Source organism: Xenopus tropicalis, chromosome 8 (assembly GCF_000004195.4).
Source record: "Xenopus tropicalis strain Nigerian chromosome 8, UCB_Xtro_10.0, whole genome shotgun sequence".
NCBI classification, from domain to species: Eukaryota; Metazoa; Chordata; class Amphibia; order Anura; family Pipidae; genus Xenopus; species Xenopus tropicalis.
Window position 1 is genome coordinate 70,521,532 of NC_030684.2, and position 21,582 is coordinate 70,543,113.

Sequence of the window (21,582 nt, forward strand, 5' to 3'; positions counted from 1 at the left end):
ATAGGTAGTTTAATGTCTTGTACACACTTTGCTCTTCACTGATTTCTACTCAGCAGGGTTAATCTTTAGCCCAGCCCCTTGAGTCTGCTGCCTATCTACAAGACAAACCTCTGTGCCGGCTCTTCCATGCACACCATGTACTGTGCTCAGTACAGCTAGAGCTCTGCAAGCTACAGAAAGTGTGCTGCAAACTAAAGAGAGTAATTCAAGAACTTCAGGCAAGGTCAGGCATGATACAGACTACTCTGCAAATTAAGCCATTAGTTTCCTCCCACTCCAAGAAAGGTGAGTGTTTTTATATTGCAAAAATACTCACATAGTAGAGTAGAGGAGAGTAAACTAATAAAGGCACCCTCTGCTTTTTTTTTTAGCATTACTAAAATAGATATAGTATGTATTTGTTTTGTTCATATTTAGGGATGGCCAATCTGGGCTCTCCAGCTGGTAGTAAACTACAACTCCTGTCTTTTCACCAGACCTTGGCTGGTTTCTCTCTGGAATTACTACTCACTCCTCCTTCTTTACTCTGTAATAAGTCTGCACTCACTTTCTTGCTAACTATAATTCTTTATTTTGTCCTTAAAATACAGCACACACTCCTTCCAGCTCTCCTCTCCCCTCTGCTCTGTGTTCCCTGCATGCACTCTCTCTCTTTTGATTCACACTCTAATCTTGCTCGGTATGTAAATATTTATATGGCACAGGGACACTCAATTAGTCACTGACACTCTACTCTCTATCCTAGTTCTTCCTCCCCCGTACTACTCTCTTCTAGTATCTAGCCTCCTCTATCACACTCATTCTCTTTCTCCCTCTCTCCCATGACGGATGGTAATGAGGTATCGCAGAGAAAACCAGAGGTGAGCACTCTCTTAAGACACTGAGTCTAGACAGAATAACCAAGACCACAGGCTAGCTGACAGAAGCAATCTTTTGAGTATACAATCAGTATACCTAAATTGGCTTCACATACTAAGTTTTTCATCCTATGATTAATCTAAAATCCCACAACTGTCTTGCTTGTATTAATAATACAGCTACCTCCTTTACAGTATTAACCTCATACACTGCTAACAATAATTAGCACATTCTACAAGAAGGCACCTAACTGTCAAAGATAGGTTAGTGCTCCCCCGTCAAATCTGTACTACTATATAGAAAAAAGTTATATTACTAATTCATATTTCATATGTCATATGTCATACTCTTACACTCAATTCCCTCAAACTTGAACCTTTTCACATTACAACACAGGAATCTGTTAGTCCACTGCATCCATATGATATTTTATTTTGCTATTGCACAGTTACAGTTGTGGTTATTTATAGTAAGCACAACACAACATAAAAGCTGCAACTTTCATAACATGTTGTGCACAAAAACAGGCTTGTTTAATTACATTCTCAATATTTAGTTCAAATCCATTAACCAGTGTTCATACACTGACACTCCATTCAACTTGTTCCTCTTTACTAAATCACTTTTGCAAGTAGTTGGTGCCGCTCCTATCACTACTCCTGCTATAATACACCTGGTGTAATACACACACCCAGATGGCAAAGTTACCTGTCGCTTAACCACTACAACACCCACTACAAAGTATTATTTCACCAGTTTCCGTTACAGCCCTAAATAATTATATTGTTATACACAAGACCAAACTACTTATAGATGTATTTTGTTTTTACTCCAGACTATTCACTGTGTTTAGTGTTATCAGAAGGAGAAGTCATGTGCCAAAATGTGCATTTCAACTAAGCAGCTATACTACTCCGCACCCCCCAGAGGCAGGGAAGTAAGGAGTGAACAAGAGAAAGCAAACGAAAAAGACAGTGAAGACAGAACAGAAAACAGTAAAGGAAATAACAGAAGAAGAAATACTGAACGCTCTCTCTTGGACATTTTTCTCCTCTTTCACCTTACTTGCCATGTCTAACTTCACCCCAGATGCCTGCAATGTAGACTCTGGTCTGGACAGTGTTCTTCCTCCATCACTCTATGCTTTGGTTTTCACGTTGGGCTTGCCAGCAAACCTACTAGCCCTTTGGGCAGCTTGGCTTCAGGTGCGAAAAGGAAGAGAACTTGGTGTCTACTTACTCAACCTTTCTCTCTCTGACCTTCTACTTATTTGCGCTCTTCCTCCCTGGACGGACTACTACCTTCGAAGAGATGTGTGGGGATATGGCCCTGGTGCCTGTCGCTTATTCGGCTTTGTTTTCTACACTAACTTGTATGTTGGTGCAGCTTTTCTCTCTTGTGTTTCTGCTGACCGTTACCTGGCAGTGGCACATCCTTTGAGGTTCCCAGGTGCAAGACCCATTCGCTCTGCTGCTGCTGTCTCGGCACTGATATGGATGCTTGAGTTGGCAGCCAACGCTCCACCACTATTGGGTGAAGCTATCCACCGAGACCGCTACAACCACACATTTTGCTATGAGAGCTACCCTCTTTCTGGAAGAGGGGCTGCCTTAGCCAATGTAGGGAGGGTTTTGGCTGGATTTTTGCTGCCCTGGGGGGTCATGATGCTGTGCTACGCTGGTCTCCTACGAGCATTAAGGGGTAGCGCATCCTGTGAGCAAAGGGAACGAAGAAGGGTGCGGCGACTAGCTTTAGGGCTTCCATGTGTAGCACTACTTTGCTATGGGCCCTACCATGCTTTGCTGCTTTTACGCAGCTTGGTGTTTCTGGTGGGTGGGGGTTCAGTCGATGCAGGTGGAGGGTGTGCACTCGAGGAGAGACTGTTCCCAGCATACCATGCATCATTGGCACTGGCCACATTGAACTGTCTGGCAGATCCTGCCCTTTATTGCTTGGCATGTCCTGGTGCTCGAGGTGAAGTGGCAAAAGTTGTAGGAGGGGTAGTGGCATGGGCAATGGGAAAGGAAAGGAGAGCTTGGGGAGAACGAGGTGGTAATGGTAGGGGATGTGGGGAAGGAGAGGAGGTGGGGATGGTAGAGTTAAGAGGAAATGGGAGAGAGTTTGTAGTGTGACTTTGGGTTGAGGAGGGTAATAAGGACTTTTGTTTCTCTGTTCAATAAATTAAATTAAAGCAATGGCATTTAAGCTGCAGTTTCTGTTACTGGTGGAGGAATTCCCGATAAAAGGAGAATAACCAATCATGACCAATGCAACTAACTGGAGTGAGCAAGGTAAAGGCATGTACAGAGCAGATACTCTGCATAAGTAGAGATGCTCTGCAGTTTTGTCTTTGCCATCTGTGTGCTGAGTCAGTGTGTGTTACGCAGGCACATTAGAGGGATCTGGGGGCAATTGAGTTACACAGGAACAGCAGAGAAAGAACGGCAGGCCAAGAGTACACAGCTGTTACCGACAAGAGTGCTTGCTCTGCTATTCACCTCACGCAGCACTGTTCCTCATCCAATGCTTATAGCCTTTCCAAACTCTGAAATGCTATGCTGTACTGCTATCCACTTAAAATGAATGTGCATTGATAATGAACTTGTGAAACTGATATACAGTATGTATTTAAAATTAGCACTGTGCATTGATTGTGATGGACTGATACTGAATGCTCTGAAGTATGCTGAAAGTATACTTTTGTGGAGAGAATATTCTGTAGAAATGCAGTGCGCCTCCCTGCCTCCCTAATTAGCCTAACCACAGAGGGTTCGTTATAAGTCCATAATCACTTTCGTGAAAAAAAACAAATCATGTTTAGTACTAGTGTATTCTCAATATCATCATGATTAATTTTCATTGTTAGCACCATAAGCATAGTGTATATTGGTGTTTACCTATGAACGTCAAAGATAAGGACAAAACCAAGAATGCACATTTAGATGTGTGGCAACAATGAATATAAAGTGAATATGAATAGTTGGTACCGTGTGATTATAGTGACAATCAAATCCTCATGCTCAGCTCTGCTAGTTTTCCACTGACTGAGAAACGGCACGTCACCTTGCACAAATTTCTGAATTTTAGTCAGTTTGGGGATTTAGGACATGTATAAGAACACTCTTGTCGACAAACAAACTGCTTCTACATGGTCACAAACCCCTAGATAACTTCTAATATATTTAACAATGGGTGGCATATAACTTCTATTATTTTTTAAAGTTTTAGCTGCAAAATACATGCATGCATACACACACACAAAGGACCAGAATGTAACACTTGATTTGCCCAGGAGCCTGCTCAACTCTTTCTGCACTAGTTTATCACACAGAAACAACACTCCACTTATTAATATTTCGGTCACAGCTGGGTCACATCCGCATTGTTTCTGTTCCTGGGAATGCCCTGTCCCAGCTACAACCCGACAGCGGAGCTATCTCTATAAACCAAAGACACATGTCTAGTTCACACACATAAAGAGTTTGACAGCTTATAGGAAACAACTGAGCCATCTAGTCTGCCAATTATAGTTTAAACAATAAGAGACTGCATTTGTTCTTGAACTTACTTCATGTTCCAAACATCCTTATGTAATCCCAAGGCATTTTTACATTCCCAGAATACCTTAACCTAAACCTTTTCTAAAAACTATTTTAAAGAACAAAAAGAAAAGAGGAAGGAGGAATAGGGAAGGAAGATTAAGAATCTTACAATACAGATTGTATATTGACATAATGACTGTACCCAGGACCAATAGAGGAAATATCTTTTTTAGATTGCCAACATACATCAATACTACATGCATTCTCGTTTACATTAGGAGACATGCATTTTTAAGATCTAATATCCATAATACTTCTGTAGTGTCTGTTAATATTGATATGACTTTCTAAAGCTTGTGGTGTTCCGACCTTCCTCCTTGCCTCTGAATATTCATATAGTGACAAGCAGAATATATAGGGAATGTTATACAATAGGAAGAAGAATGAATGAAGGTTTACTTGCAAACACAGATGAACATAGATAAACATCCTATATTTAATTAGGAATAAATATAGTGTCTGCAATCACACATGTGCTTCAGTTAGCAGCTGATCTCTTAAGTGAATGTGGTTTTTGGGCTTTTAACCTGGAGTGGAGACCACAATCTTGCTGCACAGTTCTCAAGCTGCCTCCCCAGCAGATATTGAAACCAGTCTGTATACACTCAAATTTTTCCCAGACAGCATGTCATTTTGTCTTCAGGGATCTCTCCACCCCGCAGTTATTCAGTCGTGGCTGAACTCAAGACTCTGGAAGACTCTGGAGACACTGGTGGAAGATGTATTTAAAAAAAAGGTAAAGAAAGCCATTGATTATTACATTGTTACAGACTGGTAAGGATAGAAATGTTTTCACTCTCAAAACAGAATGTGTAAAGATTCCATACAAAGCACAAAAACTTCCACAAAACTGTGAAAAGTAACATTACCATTTGTGCTATGACTGCAAACAAACAATATACCTCTACAAAAGAACAATAAGTGATTGAAGCTATCTGTGAATGATGTGAATTATAATTAAACAAAACCTAGTAAGCCTCAGGTTAAAGATGCCCATTCTGACCAGTACTCAGTATTACAGTTCACAGCTGTCTGTACTCTCTAAAGTGACCCTGGAAATATAACAAAATCATATTAATATCCCTTTGATTAAAGACTGTTCTTATGTAATAAGCTTTGGTAAAATAAAAATGGGATATTAAAACACAATATAACATCAGTCGCTTGTGCTGTCACAGTCCAAAATTTCTTATACAAGTGTATGTGCCCTTTTAATTATTGCTGCCTGGTAAGCCACACTAAGAACCAATTCAAGTCTTTCTGTGACAGACAAAGCGGCCGATTCACTAAAGGTCGAAAAAATGAGTGCTATTTATAGCATGTGTTAAAAATATTATCACTTCTTATTTTTTGCAAGTTAACGACTGATTCACTAAAAAAACACTAGTCTGAATTAAGAAGCAATGTTCTTGGCGTTATTTATCTGGCGATGAGCGATTTTAAGTGATATTTTAACGCATGCACGATAAATTCCACCACGCGCGATATTTTTCGCCGCACTTGATATTAGCGTACACTATTACGCACGTAGCAGTTACTTTCTGAAAATTACCATTTCCCTGAAAACACAAGCATGCATCACTCTAGGGCCAACACATACTTGAAAAAAATCCGACTGCAAACTCCATATTCTCACCACAGACAATCACCAGCTGCAATTTTGTTCAGTAACGCCTACTCCTGGGAAGCATTAAGTTTCACAGTAATTATCGCCACATTTTATGCGTTTACCGCTTCATATGTGAATCATGCGTTAGTATTATTTCTATGCGATAATTACTGCAATTCGATACAAATAACGCATTGCGATAATGCACTTTTTAACGCATGCGATATGAGTGATAACGCATGCGAAATTAAGTTGATAAATCTGTACTTAACGCAAAAAAGTATGCGATAAGCGTTACCGACCTTTAGTGAATCGGCCCCAAAGTGCATCCCTACAATTTATTTGTAAATGTGGTAAATATGTTCATTAAAGTCTTATACCTTTCCTGCGATGCAGTGCTGAATGCTGTGAAGATAAAAGCTACAAAGAGAACAGCTGCTAGACAAATATACAAATAAAATATTAATGTAAATGCATTAAGTTCTCTTCTTATTGTGATTTACACAGATCAGTTGGAAGATAGTAGTCCATCAATGAAATCTTTAGCATAGATTTAAAATTAAACAAAGTTAAAAATAAAAACACTTAAGGGGTCATTTACTTACTGCAGACGCAGTGTGCAAAGTTTACGTCCAAATGCAATTGCCTTGTTTATTCCCAGAATTCCAGCATCAATGCAGTTGTCAGGGGTAGTTCTACGTTGTAGGAACTCTGAAGCTATCGTCTGGTTTGGAGGTGGTGGTAGCTCCAGGGTTCCCCAGCGTCAATAGGCACAACAGCCCTTGATCCAGAGCAGGAGGTAGGAGGAAGGAAGCAGCGCCGAGTGTAGCTATGCAGAAGTGCAAGAAGCACAAGTTGATGGAAGTACCTTTAATGAATGTGGTTTTTCACACATCTGACTTTGTGGTAAGTAAGAGACCCTTAGGGGCACAGCCACATGTGGTGTATGGTCCACTTATCTGCCTGCCTTTTGTAGGCAGGTGGAGAGAAGCAAATGTGCCCCTTTACGCTCCTGTGTGTAACTCCAATGAAGGGCATAACATTGGCCTCACTGCAGCTACACAGAGCAAGAATATAAAGACAAAGAAAAGTGGACCATACACCCCATGTGACTACTATTTGATGTAGCTTACACTACACAAATGGCATCAAGAAACAGGGAAGAACTATGGTTTTGAAAAGGTCTGACAGACTAGATGAGTTACAAAATCAGACGCCAAGTAAATAAGTGCTACTAGCATGCGTAACAGAAGACTGACTGCACCAGATATCAATACACAGCTGAATGAGCGGAAACATAGGAAAGTGTCTACTTAATGCAGAGAAGACTTCAGAAAGCAGGGCTCATATAACAGTAACTACAGTGGTGTGAAAAACTATTTGCCCCCTTCCTGATTTCTTATTCTTTTGCATGTTTTTCACACAAAATGTTTCTGATCATCAAACACATTTAACTATTAGTCAAAGATAACACAAGTAAACACAAAATGCAGTTTTTAAATGAGGGTTTTTATTATTTAGGGAGAAAAAAAATCAAACCTACATGGCCCTGTGTGAAAAAGTAATTGCCCCCTGAACCTAATAACTGGTTGGGCCACCCTTAGCAGCAATAACTGCAATCAAGCGTTTGCGATAACTTGCAACAAGTCTTTTACAGCGCTCTGGAGGAATTTTGGCCCACTCATCTTTGCAGAATTGTTGTAATTCAGCTTTATTTGAGGGTTTTCTAGCATGAACCGCCTTTTTAAGGTCATGCCACAACATCTCAATAGGATTCAGGTCAGGACTTTGACTAGGCCACTCCAAAGTCTTCATTTTGTTTTTCTTCAGCCATTCAGAGGTGGATTTGCTGGTGTGTTTTGGGTCATTGTCCTGCTGCAGCACCCAAGATTGCTTCAGCTTGAGTTGACAAACAGATGGCCGGACATTCTCCTTCAGGATTTTTTGGTAGACAGTAGAATTCATGGTTCCATCTATCACAGCAAGCCTTCCAGGTCCCGAAGCAGCAAAACAACCCCAGACCATCACACTACCACCACCATATTTTACTGTTGGTATGATGTTCTTTTTCTGAAATGCTGTGTTACTTTTACGCCAGATGTAACAGGACACGCACCTTCCAAAAAGTTCAACTTTTGTCTCGTCGGTCCACAAGGTATTTTGCCAAAAGTCTTGGCAATCATTGAGATGTTTTTTAGCAAAATTGAGACGAGCCATAATGTTCTTTTTGCTTAAAAGTGGTTTGCGCCTTGGAAATCTGCCATGCAGGCCGTTTTTGCCCAGTCTCTTTCTTATGGTGGAGTCGTGAACACTGACCTTAATTGAGGCAAGTGAGGCCTGCAGTTCTTTAGATGTTGTCCTGGGGTCTTTTGTGGCCTCTCGGATGAGTTGTCTCTGCGCTCTTGGGGTAATTTTGGTCGGCCGGCCACTCCTGGGAAGGTTCACCACTGTTCCATGTTTTTGCCATTTGTGGATAATGGCTCTCACTGTGGTTCGCTGGAGTCCCAAAGCTTTAGAAATGGCTTTATAACCTTTACCAGACTGATAGATCTCAATTACTTTTGTTCTCATTTGTTCCTGAATTTCTTTGGATCTTGGCATGATGTCTAGCTTTTGAGGTGCTTTTGGTCTACTTCTCTGTGTCAGGTAGCTCCTATTTAAGTGATTTCTTGATTGAAACAGGTGTGGCAGTAATCAGGCCTGGGGGTGACTACAGAAATTGATATTGAAATTGAAAATTGAAATTGATAAACCACAGTTAAGTTATTTTTTAACAAGGGGGGCAATCACTTTTTCACAAAGGGCCATGTAGATTTGGAGTTTTTTTTCTCCCTTAATAACGTAAACCTTCATTTAAAAACTGCATTTTGTGTTCAATTATGTTATCTTTGACTAATAGTTAACGGTTTTTGATGATCAGAAACATTTAAGTGTGACAAACATGCAAAAGAATAAGAAATCAGGAAGGGGGCAAATAGTTTTTCACACCACTGTATGTAACCTCTGTTAAAGAGATTCTGACCTGAAATTAAACTGTTTTTTAAATATATCATTACACTGTCTTTGCATTAGCTTTAGAATGTTGTCATATAAGTATCTGCCCAGTGCAAGGAGGCTGCCATTTTTGGACAGCAGTAGTCCGATAGCATTAGAAGCTATAACTGACAAGTTGAGAAGGGACAGTCAGGTTGGCAAAACAGTCAGGTTTAGGAACTTCAAGTAACAGTTACTTACAAAAGCAGCCCTATCAGCAAAAAATGATCAACGTGTCCCATAGGTAACTTTTAATGTACATTCATATTATAAAAAGTATTTTTTTTAATTTCAGTATAATGGAACTATAGTATTGTTTCAAACACACAACTTACCAATGCAGAGCAATAGAACATAATATATGAATTACTTTTATACTCTTTCATTTTTTGGTGTTACTGTTCCTTTTAAGTAACAATAGCACAATAAAATAAAATTTTATCAAAGTAATTCAAATATTATAATATGTACTGTGGCCCTGTACTGGCAAAAGTTTATATAATCAAAGCTGCTGTTTAGCCATGTGTTCTGTTTCAACCAGCTGTGCTTAGTGATAGTTTCCGTAGATCTGGGTCGGGATCAATATAGAACAGTACACAGTGCACATAACTTTCCCCAGTGCAGGGCAGCGGTACATATTTTACTATAAAACAGTTTGTTTTTTTCTTCAAAACAATAAAGGGTATTGTGAACTAATGAATCCAAGTCTAAAAGCTGAGGGATGAACTAGAAAGGTCTCTAGACCAAGCAGTCAACTAGAGGAGATCATTTGTGGACACTTATGCAGCAGTGTCTGAACTTTTAGACAAATAACTTGAGTCGTTACTTAATAAAATGCCCAAAATTTGTCCTGGTGTGATCACTAAAATGTAGCTACCGTATATACTCGAGTATAAGCCGAGTTTTCGGCTTATACTCAATTATATGGATTTGAAAGTAGTCTGGCATGCGTTGTGTGAAATGCCCTCGCACCCCCCCCCCCCACCGTGGGCGGACACACGCATGCATGAACGGACGGACGAGTGACGCAATGCATGCCCCCCCCCCCCTAGGAACTAGCTGCAACCCACGTTGATGCCTGCAGAGCAGCTGCTGATTTCAAATATGTGCAGATTCAGAAGGTAAGCACAACAGAGACCGTTTCCGCACACCCTGGCTCTCCAAACTTGAACGCCCGGTGCACACTGCTAGAGGGATCGGCACACTCCCAAAACTACAAGGCAACAAAAACCAAATGGCACTCAGGGCTACAAGGGAACAAACCCTTTAAAAATTTATTGCGGAGGTGCAAAGTTTCGGAGCAAAAATAGCCCTTTATCAAGCATTGATAAATATGGGGAGATTAGTTGCCGTGCGACAAATCTCCCTTGTCGCGGGCGACTGATCTCCCCAAAATGCCATCCCACCAGCGAGAATATAAATCGCTGGTGGGATGGTATACACGGTGCGGCGATTTGCCGAAGTTAAGTAAGTTGCCTTGAGAGGAAATTTCTTGCGACTTCTGCAAATCGGCGCGCCGTGTATTTACATTCTCGCTGGTGGGATGGCATTTTGGGGAGATTAGTCGCCCGTGACAAGTTAGATTTGTCGCGGTGACTAATCTCCCCATCTGTCGTAGCCCTAAAAGCCTCTGACTGATAGTGTAGATGTCAGGAAAACGCCACTCACAGACGCGCCTGACACCGGGACGGGGAACAAGGGGTTACACGCAGTCACCTTTCACACAGGTTAGACTAGCATCAAGCACCCCCAAACAAACCACCGCCCCAAATACACTATTCGCTGCCACCATCTATCATTAACAGGCGTAAGAAACCTAATTACCCAAATATTTCATACAAGGTTTCTTACTGTAGTGAGGGATAGTTCTACTACTTCCGCAAACACATCAGCAGCCAAGGTTAAATTTACATACACACTTTCCTACTGACAGTCAACTAGTTAATTTGCATCTACACAGAACTTGCCCCCCCCTTGCTCAACATACACACACCAAACAGTTAATACACCTCTAGGCCTGAGCAGTCATACAAGGTACGTAGGAATCGATATAGAGCCAAAGGACAGAACTTATTAAATTTTATATTTAATATTACAAGGGTAAACAGTGCAATTTTAAAAAGATGCTACAAAAGAGAAATACATGCAAAACAGTCAAATAAAAGAGAATAAAAACCACAGAGAAGCCGTAAGTATGTTACCGGGATCTTGAGCCCTCCTGAGGCCGGAGTTAGGAACAGTGAACTTACAATCCAAAAGAACATGGAGCCTCACAATATGAGTTAACTGGTACCTGGGTCTGTGCCCTTTTTTATCCTACTGCTGGGCCCATCCCTCATTACTGTATTCATGAGAAAGGAGTGCCCGGGGGCGTGTCACAGGACCTCCCCTGTATAGAGCTGTACTTCTCCTGCCAGTTTCTGGTCATATAATATTGGTACTTGCCAGTACCCAATATTATTATGGCAACAGGGGCTTGTCTTTACCCATATGGGGGCGATCAAAATGATACGAAACATGGGGGGTGTCTCATGTCCCAGTCCCCCAGAACCCATCCCTCCTCACTGATGGGTATAGGCAGTCCCTGTTTGGTATCATTGGGAAGCCTGGGGCCTCCTCATAAATCCTACGTGATTTATGAGAATGTGGACCTTAAAGCAGCGGAAATATGGATCCATTTCTATAATCCATATTTTCTGATAGCTGCACCACCCCTGCTGCTCTAGGTCCCCAGCTGACCTCTTTGATCCCAGATCAAAGAAAGCAATAGCCCCAGGTTTCCCGCCCTACAAATGGCTGGATACGGCTAGTCTGAGGGGTTTGCTAAATTTGTCACCTTCCCGCAGGCCCTGGTCGTATATTTAATTAAGGGCCTCTGCGGGAGACTATATGGTGATAGGGTTTAATTAGAAGTGTCTGGTGGACAAAGCAAAAGGTTGCCAGGTTTAACAATTTCCCATGCCAGGGCCATGGTGCCTGGCATGACAGTAGGTGACAACTGTTGGTGTGGCTGAAGACAACATACCATTAAGTACACTCTTTTCTCCAAAACTGGCTTATAAAAATTCAGTCAATATTTACTTTTGTGTTATTAAATTCATGTGTAATTTTTTTCAAATGTTAGCATATTTAGAATTTTCTGAATTATAAAAAAATTGCATTAATATTCAAATATTCAGTAAAAAAAAAATGATCACATCCATGGATCCAATACAGATTTCCCCAAGGATTTAAATATGCTACTTTAACACTATAACAGCAATTGGGAAATCTTCTTAAGAACACATATTATCCATAGTAGAATACTACAAGAGAATGCAAATTTCAAACATAAATGTTAAATTCAGAAGAATAACTGTGATCAAGTACTGCATATTACCTTTCTTTTTCATTGCCTTCAAACTGTTTTACTAATATTGTTTAAGTTACCACTTTTTTGACATGCCATATTTATGTATGCCAAGTACGTACGGCATACGTGCTTTTAGAAAAAGGTTTTTTTCTCTCTGCAGAGAGTTTGGAGCAATGACATCCCCCTGGGTAACGAGCCAGGGGGCTGTCATGTCCTCCAAGCATCTTTTCCTGCCCCTTCCTCCCCCCCCAGCGCCGCCCACTCACTTCCTGCTTCCAGGACTCGGCACGGAGGACCCTCCAGGACCCCCCATGCGATCTCTGAGTCCTTCTGCCTTCAGGACAGGTAAGTCGCCTTTATTTGCACTACTACACACAATTAAGCACAGGTTTTTTTTTCATTTTGCACACTTTAGCACACTTATATACACCCATATACACACACGCTGTCACACAACGTTTAGATGTGTTCTGTTTTTACTTATTCATTTTACCCCTTTGTCTTTAGTTTTTCCCTAAAAATTTTTATTTTGACAGCATGACTATTGGATCAGATATTCTGACCACTAATTATGCTGTTGTGTGACTTATTATGTTGTTTCAATTGAATTTTACAATTGATGTGGTTTTATTGCATTTTTTATCCCTGTATTAGTATTCCTGATCTATTTTTTAGCATAGCTTTGCCATGTGGTACTTTGGTGTAGAAAAATAACTTTACCTATTTTGAATTATCAGAATGTGTACTTTCCAAAAATATATGATTTTTTTGGGGTCTCTGTATAGTTAGGGGGTGTTACAGCACATACTCTGTCAGGGGGCTCTGTATGCAAAAGCCGAGTTGGCTGGGGACAAATCCATATGCGCTATTTTCATTTTGGGGTCTTCAGTAGACCTTAGGTGTTCCTATTAGGGGTGATTTGCCTTTGTATGCAAGAAATTGTATGAGATAAATGTGGCAAATTGCAACATTTTTAGGCGATTTTCTGAAATGTCATAAACACCACTAACTTTAGGAAAGCTTTGCAGATTGGTACTTTTGTGTAGAAAGGACTCTTTACCCTTGTTGGATTTGTCAGAATGTCTACTTTCCAAACATATATGGTTTTCTGGGGGTCTCTGTATAGTAAGGGGGTCTTACGGCATGTAATAGGAGGATCTGTATGCAAAAGATGAGTTGGCAGATGAGAAATCCATATGCGCTATTTTCATTTTGGTCAGTACATACCACAGACTTTGGTATATCTATGTGTTTTGGGCATCAAACTGTTCAGTAGACCTTAGGTGTTCCTTTCTGGGGCGATTTGCCTTTGTACGCAAGAAACTGTGTGAGATAAATGCAGCAAATTGCAATGTTTTTAGGCGATTTTCTGAAAAGTCATAAAAACCACTAACTTTAGGAAAGCACTCCAGATTGGTACTTTGTTGTAGAAAGGCTTCTTTACCCATGTTGGATTTGTCAGAATGTGTACTTTCCAAAAATATGTGGTTTTCAGTGGTCACCCTAAATTTCTGCAGCTTCTACTCCACATAAAACTGCCATGTGTTTTTGAATTAGGTAAAGGTAAGCCATGAAATTAGTGTGCACAAGGTATATTTGGGGGTCTCTTAGTGCCATGTGTTTTGATAAACCTATGTACAGTGGGCTTCAAACTGTTCAGTAGACCTCTGGTGTTCATATTTAGGGTGTTTTATATAGCTACCTAATGATCTGTAGAAAATAAGATGCTGCATAGTGGAAGTTTTGAGGGGATTTTTGGAAATGTCATAAAAATCGCTTTGCGGCTTGGTACTTTGGAGTAGAAACACATGGATACTCATTTAAATTCGGGGGAATGTGTACTTTCCAAAAATATATGGTTTTGTGAGTGTACTCTTTACTAGCTTTATCCCATATAAAAGGATGGAAATATGTTGATTTTGCAGGAGCTGAAATGACAAGAATGATAGATCATATGGGGGTATGTTCACATTGGGGCCCTTACATGCCACATACTTAGGTAAACCTATACATATTGGGTGTCAAACTGTTCAGTGGACCCCTGGAGTTCGAATTTAGGGTGTTTTATCTTAGTACCTAATGATTTGTGGGAGATAAAATGCTGCTGTGGAAGCTTTGAGGGAATTTTTGGAAATGTCATAAAAATTGCCAAATTTAGGAATGCTTTGCGGCTTGATACTTTGGAGTAGAAAGACATGGGTACCCATTTTAGATTCGGGGGAATGTGTACTTTCCAAAAATATATGACTTATTGGGGTGAGCATATGTTTTCCATCTTTATCCCACATAAAATAATGTAAATGTGTTGATTTTGCAAGAGCTGAAATCACAGAAATGATAGATCATATGGGGGTATGTTCACATTGGGGCCCCTACATGCCACATACTTAGGTAAACCCATACATATTGGGTGTCAAACTGTTCAGTGGACCCCTGGCGTTCATATTTAGGGTGTTTTATTTGGTTACTTTATGACCTGTAGGAGATAAGATACTACTCTGTATGTCCAATGTATGAAACCCACTTATTGTACAGCGCTGCGGAATATGTTGGCACTTTATACATAAATGTTAATAATAATAATACAAATAATATAGACTGGAAGCTTTGAAGCGATTTTTCAAAAATTTCACAAATTTTGATAAAAACCAGTAACTTTAGGAAAGCATTGCAACTTGATAGTTCGGAGCAGACAGACAGTTTTACCTATTCTGGATTCCCCAGAATCTGTTCTTTCCAAAAATGTATAATTTTCTGGGATAAATTTTCTGTTAGTGGAATTTGTGGCCTTGAAATTTAAAGTATGCAGCTTTCTGAAGCAGTGCTTTGGAAATTTAGAAGTGCACTGTATTTTTGACCTATACAAATGAGAAATCTCCATAAATCTATACATATTTGGTATTGGCACGTTCAGGAGACATGGGAGTTCCCAAATCAGTTGTATTTTCATGCATAAAATATTTTTTGTTTATATTATGGATTTTTTTTTTCATTTTTTAGACATTTAAAAGCTAAAGTTGCATTGTTTAACTTATTTTTTTAGAAATGTCTGTTTAAACAAAATCTTTAAAGGAGAACTAAACCCTAAAAATGAATATGGCTAGACATACCTTATTTTATATAATTAACTTATTGAACCAGCCTAAGGGGCAGATTTATCAAAATGTGAGTTTAGAGCTTAATACAAATAACTCACCCATGTTCTATTCATTCCTATGGGATTTTTAGAAGTGTATTTATCAATGGGTGAAAGTTAGAACTCACCATTTGATAAACATGCTTCTAAAAATCCCATAGATATAAATAGAACGCGGGTGAGTTTTTCTGTATTAAGCTCTAAACTCACATTTTGATAAATCTGCCCCTAAATGTTCAACATCTCTATAATAGTAATAATCCAGTCCTTTAAAGTTCTCACAGGGGGTGACCATACTGGACACTTCTGTTAGATGTGTCTGCAACACTCCCATGCTCAGTGCTTTCTGAGCATCTGTTGGGAAGCTGAGCTTAGGGGTTGTTGGAAATTATCAAGCAAAGAAAATTATGTTTGTCTGTCATATAAGCTGATCCTAACGGACTGATAATTAAAGTCTGATGCTAATTGCACTGGTTTCAGAGCTGCCATGCAGAAATTATCTGTATTAACTACAAATCAGCCTTGTATTGTGACATGCATATCCTATATATACTGTATATTGTGAGTCGGTCCCTAAGCTCAGTAAGTGACAGCACCACAGAGCATAGCAATAGCAGTATTGGGGAGCTCAACCCTCTGTTAACTTACCCAAGCGGGTATCAGGTGCAAATACTGGAAGAACCTCACCTTGCATGGGGGGCAATATCCAACAGCAAAAGCCATGCCCAAGTACATATAAACAAGCAAAGAGCAACGTTTCGGGACCCTTTCTTAAGCACCAAAGAGCATGTGCAGTGAATCAGCAGAAAAGAAGATGGGGAGCTACTGGGGCATCTTTGGGGGCACAGATCTTCCCTGCTAAAGGGCAGTGATTGGCTTGGGCTGGTACAGAAGCACAAAACATAACTTACAACATTTCTAGCCTATGTCTTTAGTTAAGATTTAGTTCTCCTTTAAAAAAGAAAATAGCTTAAATGTCTTTTAGAATGTAAGTTCTTTGGGGCAAGGCCCACTTTACCACTTGTATCAGTTATTGGTTGTTTTTGTATGTAATGTATGTTCATTGTATACACCCATTTATTGTACAGCACTGTGGCACATGTTGGAGCTTAATAAATATGTAGTACAGGTATTGGGCCCTTATCCAGAAACACATTATCCAGAAAGTTCCGAATTACGGAAAGGCCCTCTCCCATTGGGGCCGGTTCACTAAAGGTCGCATAACGCATAGTTTATGCGTTAAAAAGTGTTTGACAGTTAAGTACCGATTCATCAAAGTAATTTCACATGTGATGCTACTCATATCACATGCACAAAAATCCTGATTATCGCAAAGCGTTATTTTCATTGCATTGCGGTAATTATCTAATAGAAATAATACTAACGCATAATTCACAAACATATGTGAAGCGTTAAACGTTTGTGAAATATCGCAATAATCTGTGCTAATATTACCTCTGCTTGGAGTAGGCATTACTCAAAAAACATTGCAGTACGTGAGCGTTTGTGAAGACAACATGAACTCTGCAGTCGGATTTTTGTTGGATTGGGAAGAAGAGGATCAAGTATGTAATTGTCCTAGAGTAATGCATCCAACAGTTTTCAGGGAAAGATAAACTCTAGAGGAATTATCAGAGGAGGAAATAGTGAGGAGCTATAGGTTAAACAGAGCAGCAATCTATGGCCTTTATGAGGTACTGCAGCCTTCTCTGCAGCCACTAACACGCAGAAGCCATGCTGTTCCTGGCACTGTCAAAACTTCTTTGCTGGGCTTGTGAAAAGCCGCTTTAGATGCCTGGACAAGTCGGGAGGAAGCCTGATGTACAGCCCCAGTAAAGTGGCACAAATTGTAGTAGCCTGCGCTGTACTGCACAATATTGTCAATCATCATGGATTGCCTGGGTTTGTGGCTGATGACCTAGATGACCCAATTCATCCCATACAGTATATCGTGTACAAAGTGCAGATGACAGAGGCAATCAAGTACCGGGAGAAATTGTAAACAATGACTTTGCGTGTAAGTACCTACTAGAATAAAAAAGAAACACAAAACAACATTTGAAACAACACTCTTTTTATTTACAGTGAAAATAGTTGCACACAAAAATGCTCATTTATTTTATTGCGCTCAGCAGTAGTGAGTGCCAATATGCAACATTTCTGCATTCACAGTAACTATGATTCACTAAGCACTTAAGGCTCATGTCCCGTGGAGTGGGTGAGCCCCCCACAACTAATAGTAAAAACAGAAATGTTTAATTACATAGCACTAGAATCAAATTGGACTAATGTTTGCATCGGTCTTGCATTATCAGCAATAAACCTATTTTCCATTTCAGGAGATTGTTGTGGTTCTCTGCGGAGCTGTCTTGCTGAATTTACAACCCACTGACCTCTTGGACGTTGATATAAAAAAAGGATATTTTTTTTTTCAATCTTCTCAGTGATGTTCACCTTGACATGAAAAATACAACTTAATGGAGAATAATGTAATTCTGTTATTTTTGGACATTACAAAGATCATGTGAAGAAAACCTTTTTAGAAGGACCACTTCCAGTTCCAGACCTAAACAAAATATATGAATTATTTTATTGTGTTGGCTACAATAAGCAATCCCATGACAACAGTCACTTTTTGCTACTCATTGTTGACCAAATGAATCCCTTTCTTTCTAGTGTAAGCAGTAGAATACTAAGGCATGCTCTGACACTAACCCTACTAAACTACTGCAACTTGCTACTAAGTGGCCTCGCTAACTCGCTAATGTTTCCAGAATGATCCTCCTTCATAAAGGAGAGTACAGAGCATTAACATTTTTTGGGAATGGGAACGGTAATGACCCCCCTGTTTACTGTATAATTGTTGTTGTACTTAACAGCCTTGTGTACATAAGTAGCACACTTGCTTCTTGAGGACAATAATCTTTGTGTGTAAGTTCAAGTTGATTCTGGACTGCTAATGTAGCCAGGCCTCTCTTCCTCATTGTCACTGTTGGACAAATGTTGCACAAGTTTGACTGTTTGCACATTTTTTTTTTTTTGTGTTGAGTTTGTGTTCTGTCATTTTTATTAACATCTGAACTGTCACTGCTGCCATTAACATGAATAGGTATTTCAATTTTCCATTCACATTTACTAACACTTGCATATTTGGAGGTTTGGGCTAAATCTCTGATCTAGAAGTTGCTTTGTTCCTTTCTGTTTTCAATTGTGAGTTTTGTTGATTGTGGCCTCTGCTGGTGTTTTGTACTGTGTTCTTTCCTTTTTTGCATCTGTGAGCACTTATGCCTCCTTCATTTTATTCAGTTGTTTGTTTATTCAGTTGCTCTCCATTGTTTGCCTTGCCAAGTGGTTTTTTTGAATCCCACCAGGTGTTGCTTGCGTAGCTGCATTCCGCATCCATCTTGCGACTCACAGCGGAAATGAGCAAAATGGCGGAATTCATGTGGCATATGTCGTGTAACGTTTGCATGCATAATAGTGTGCACAACGAATAACACATAAATATATTGCATGCTTTAAAATAACGCTTAAAAATCTGTCATCGCCAGATAAATAACGACAATAGAAACGCTTCTTAATTCAGACAAGTGTCCTTTCAGAGAATCGATCGTTCATTCTCAAAATATAAGAAGTGATAATATTTTTAACGCATGCTATATATAACACTTGTTTTTTCGGCCTTTAGTGAATCGGCCCCATAGACTCCATTATCAGCAAATAATTCAAATTTTTAAAAATGATTTCCTTTTTCTCTGTAATAATAAAACACTTGTACTTGATCCCAATTAAGATATAATTAATCCTTATTGGAGGCAAAACAATCCTATTGGGTTTAATTAGAGTTTAAATAATTTTTTAACAGACTTAAGGTAGGAGATCCGAATTACAGAAAGACCCCTTATCCGGAAAACCTCAGGTCCTGAGCATTCTGGATAACGGGTCCCATACCTGTAATATTTGTTGAATATACGCCTCCCATTCACTAATATAGAAGCTTGCAAAATTTCAACTGCCAAGTTTTCTCAGTTGAGTTTTCAGCTGAGAAATCTCGAACTTGAATTGCACATAAAAAAAAACTATTTCAGATTTTAATAAATAGGTCTCTTGGTGTGCAAGTTTATTTACTGAGTGGTAGCTTGATGGGAATGCTGATATCTCAAGCACATCAAATGCAAAAACATCACAAAGAACTCATCGTTGCATCCTCTACAATTTTTGAGTCAGAAAATATATTTTCGGCGATTTGCCAAAGTCGCCGAAGTTTCCTCTTAAGTTCCTCTCATCCCCTTACATTCTAGCCGGTGGGATGGCATTGCGGGGAGATTAGTCGCCCGCGGCAACGGAGATTTGAATTGATATTTCTTCTTTAATAAACTTTTTTTTTTTTTTTTAGATCTGTAGGAGACATTTTATATAAAGTTCATATTCAGTTATAATATTCATCCTCCCTCAAAATGTGAAATGATGCAGAAAGAAAGATGTTTTGAAAGCATTTTACCTCCTAAAACTGTCATTATATGAGAGCTGCATACACAACCTCTCTAATCAGAAGCCAGGGTGAAATGAAAGATGGGAGTGTCGCTTCAGTCTCCCACAGGAAGTGGTCACAGCACTGACTGACAGGTTTTACTCAACAGTAGCAGGGAAAACCCCTCCCAGTTTCCTCCTTCTGTGTCTCTCTGCTTGTGCTGCTGCCAAGGCGGGGGGAGGAGTGGGTAGAGCAGGAAGGGACTGTCTGTGACATTGCAAAGCCCCGCCCACCCTATGCATATTCACTGCACTTTAAGTAACTGAGGCTGCCTTACCAAAGGGGGCTCTGACCCACATACTGAAGAGTCTAAGGGCTCTGGCACATGGGGAGATTAGTCGCCCGCGACATCCCACCGGCGATTTACATTTTCGCCCAGTGGGATGGCATTTTACATTATTTTACATGGTTTAGTGCATTGCAAACATTTATGGTATATATCCCCTTCATTTATCAGGGCTATGCTTTATATTAACCTTTGTTATTGATAAAATTAATAGAATTCTGTTGTACCTGTTTCCAGCATATTCAGATTGATTTTCGTGTATCTTTCTTTTCTGGCTCATCTGCCATACTTCCAAGCTGCTGGCTTCCTCCATGCTGGTGAATTCCAAGCCTGAGTTTTGTAGAATAAATAATGTAAATATATTTTAAAACCACAAAATACAAAATGAAAATGAATAGCTAACTATATTAGAATGCTGCTGCCCACATCATATTATTATTTAATTTTAATGTGAGCTGCACCTTTAACCACATGCCTGCCATAGACCAAAAATGTGGCAATGGTACAGGATACCAGAGTCTGACTGCCACACATATTTACAGTAAGTGGGAGCACTCTTTACATGTGAAGTGTACTTTTGACCATCAGACCAATGAAAGGAGCAAAAAAAAGTAAAATTTTTTTTTGTATCTTGTTAACAATATCTACTCATAGCCTTTTATGCTGGGCTTCCTAACGCTTTTTGCTTTTAGCCTGCCTGTAAGTTGTACAGCCCTACTGAGCCATTGGTGCTTTATGATAACATGTAATAATTGAAAACTTAATGCATTTTGCAGGGCAGTCAATCAGATATAGATATAGATAAACAGAATGACATTAATCATGTACAGTCATTGAATCAAGAGAATAATAAAAAAGTAAATGTTTTAATGCTTACATTTTAGCTGCAATTTGTATTGCTTCAAAATAAACAAATTCTCTATGATTAAAAATTCTATAGATATAAAGATACAAATATGTACCCTATGTGCTATTAACTAAATTGTAAAACCTTCCTTTGGCAGAAAATGGTTTAATCCACCTTCCACTACTAAAAATTAATTAAGGGCTCATATCACCTTACAATTGTTTTCCCCCACTATATGTGAGGGCTTACAGTCTTTCTTATTTAACCTCTGCCTCTTAGCAGTACAAGTTAATGGGATAGCGCAACATTTTGGGTTTTAACAGGAATG

At 39.5% G+C, this 21,582-nt stretch overlaps 1 protein-coding gene and 1 long non-coding RNA gene across 3 annotated transcripts; one reads left to right on the forward strand and one right to left on the reverse strand.

Annotated features, from left to right (window-relative positions):
* The first annotated feature begins 15 nt into the window (after positions 1-15).
* Positions 16-3,472, forward strand: gpr4 (G protein-coupled receptor 4). 2 transcript variants are annotated; one of them, XM_004916955.4, is made up of 2 exons: positions 16-285; positions 1,694-3,472. In XM_004916955.4, the coding sequence occupies exon 2, from the start codon at positions 1,929-1,931 to the stop codon at positions 2,988-2,990; it is 1,062 nt and encodes a 353-aa protein (XP_004917012.1). In that variant the 5' UTR covers positions 16-285; positions 1,694-1,928; the 3' UTR covers positions 2,991-3,472. The 2 variants fall into 2 exon arrangements, with proteins under 2 accessions (XP_004917012.1, XP_004917013.1); XM_004916956.4 differs by lacking the exon at positions 16-285 and adding an exon at positions 353-860.
* A 1,402-nt stretch (positions 3,473-4,874) lies between these two features.
* Positions 4,875-20,790, reverse strand: LOC116406921. The gene is made up of 2 exons (XR_004219885.1): positions 20,635-20,790; positions 4,875-5,169 (listed from the first exon to the last, which is right to left on the reverse strand). It is a non-coding gene; the product is annotated as an uncharacterized LOC116406921 (long non-coding RNA).
* Positions 20,791-21,582: the final 792 nt, after the last annotated feature.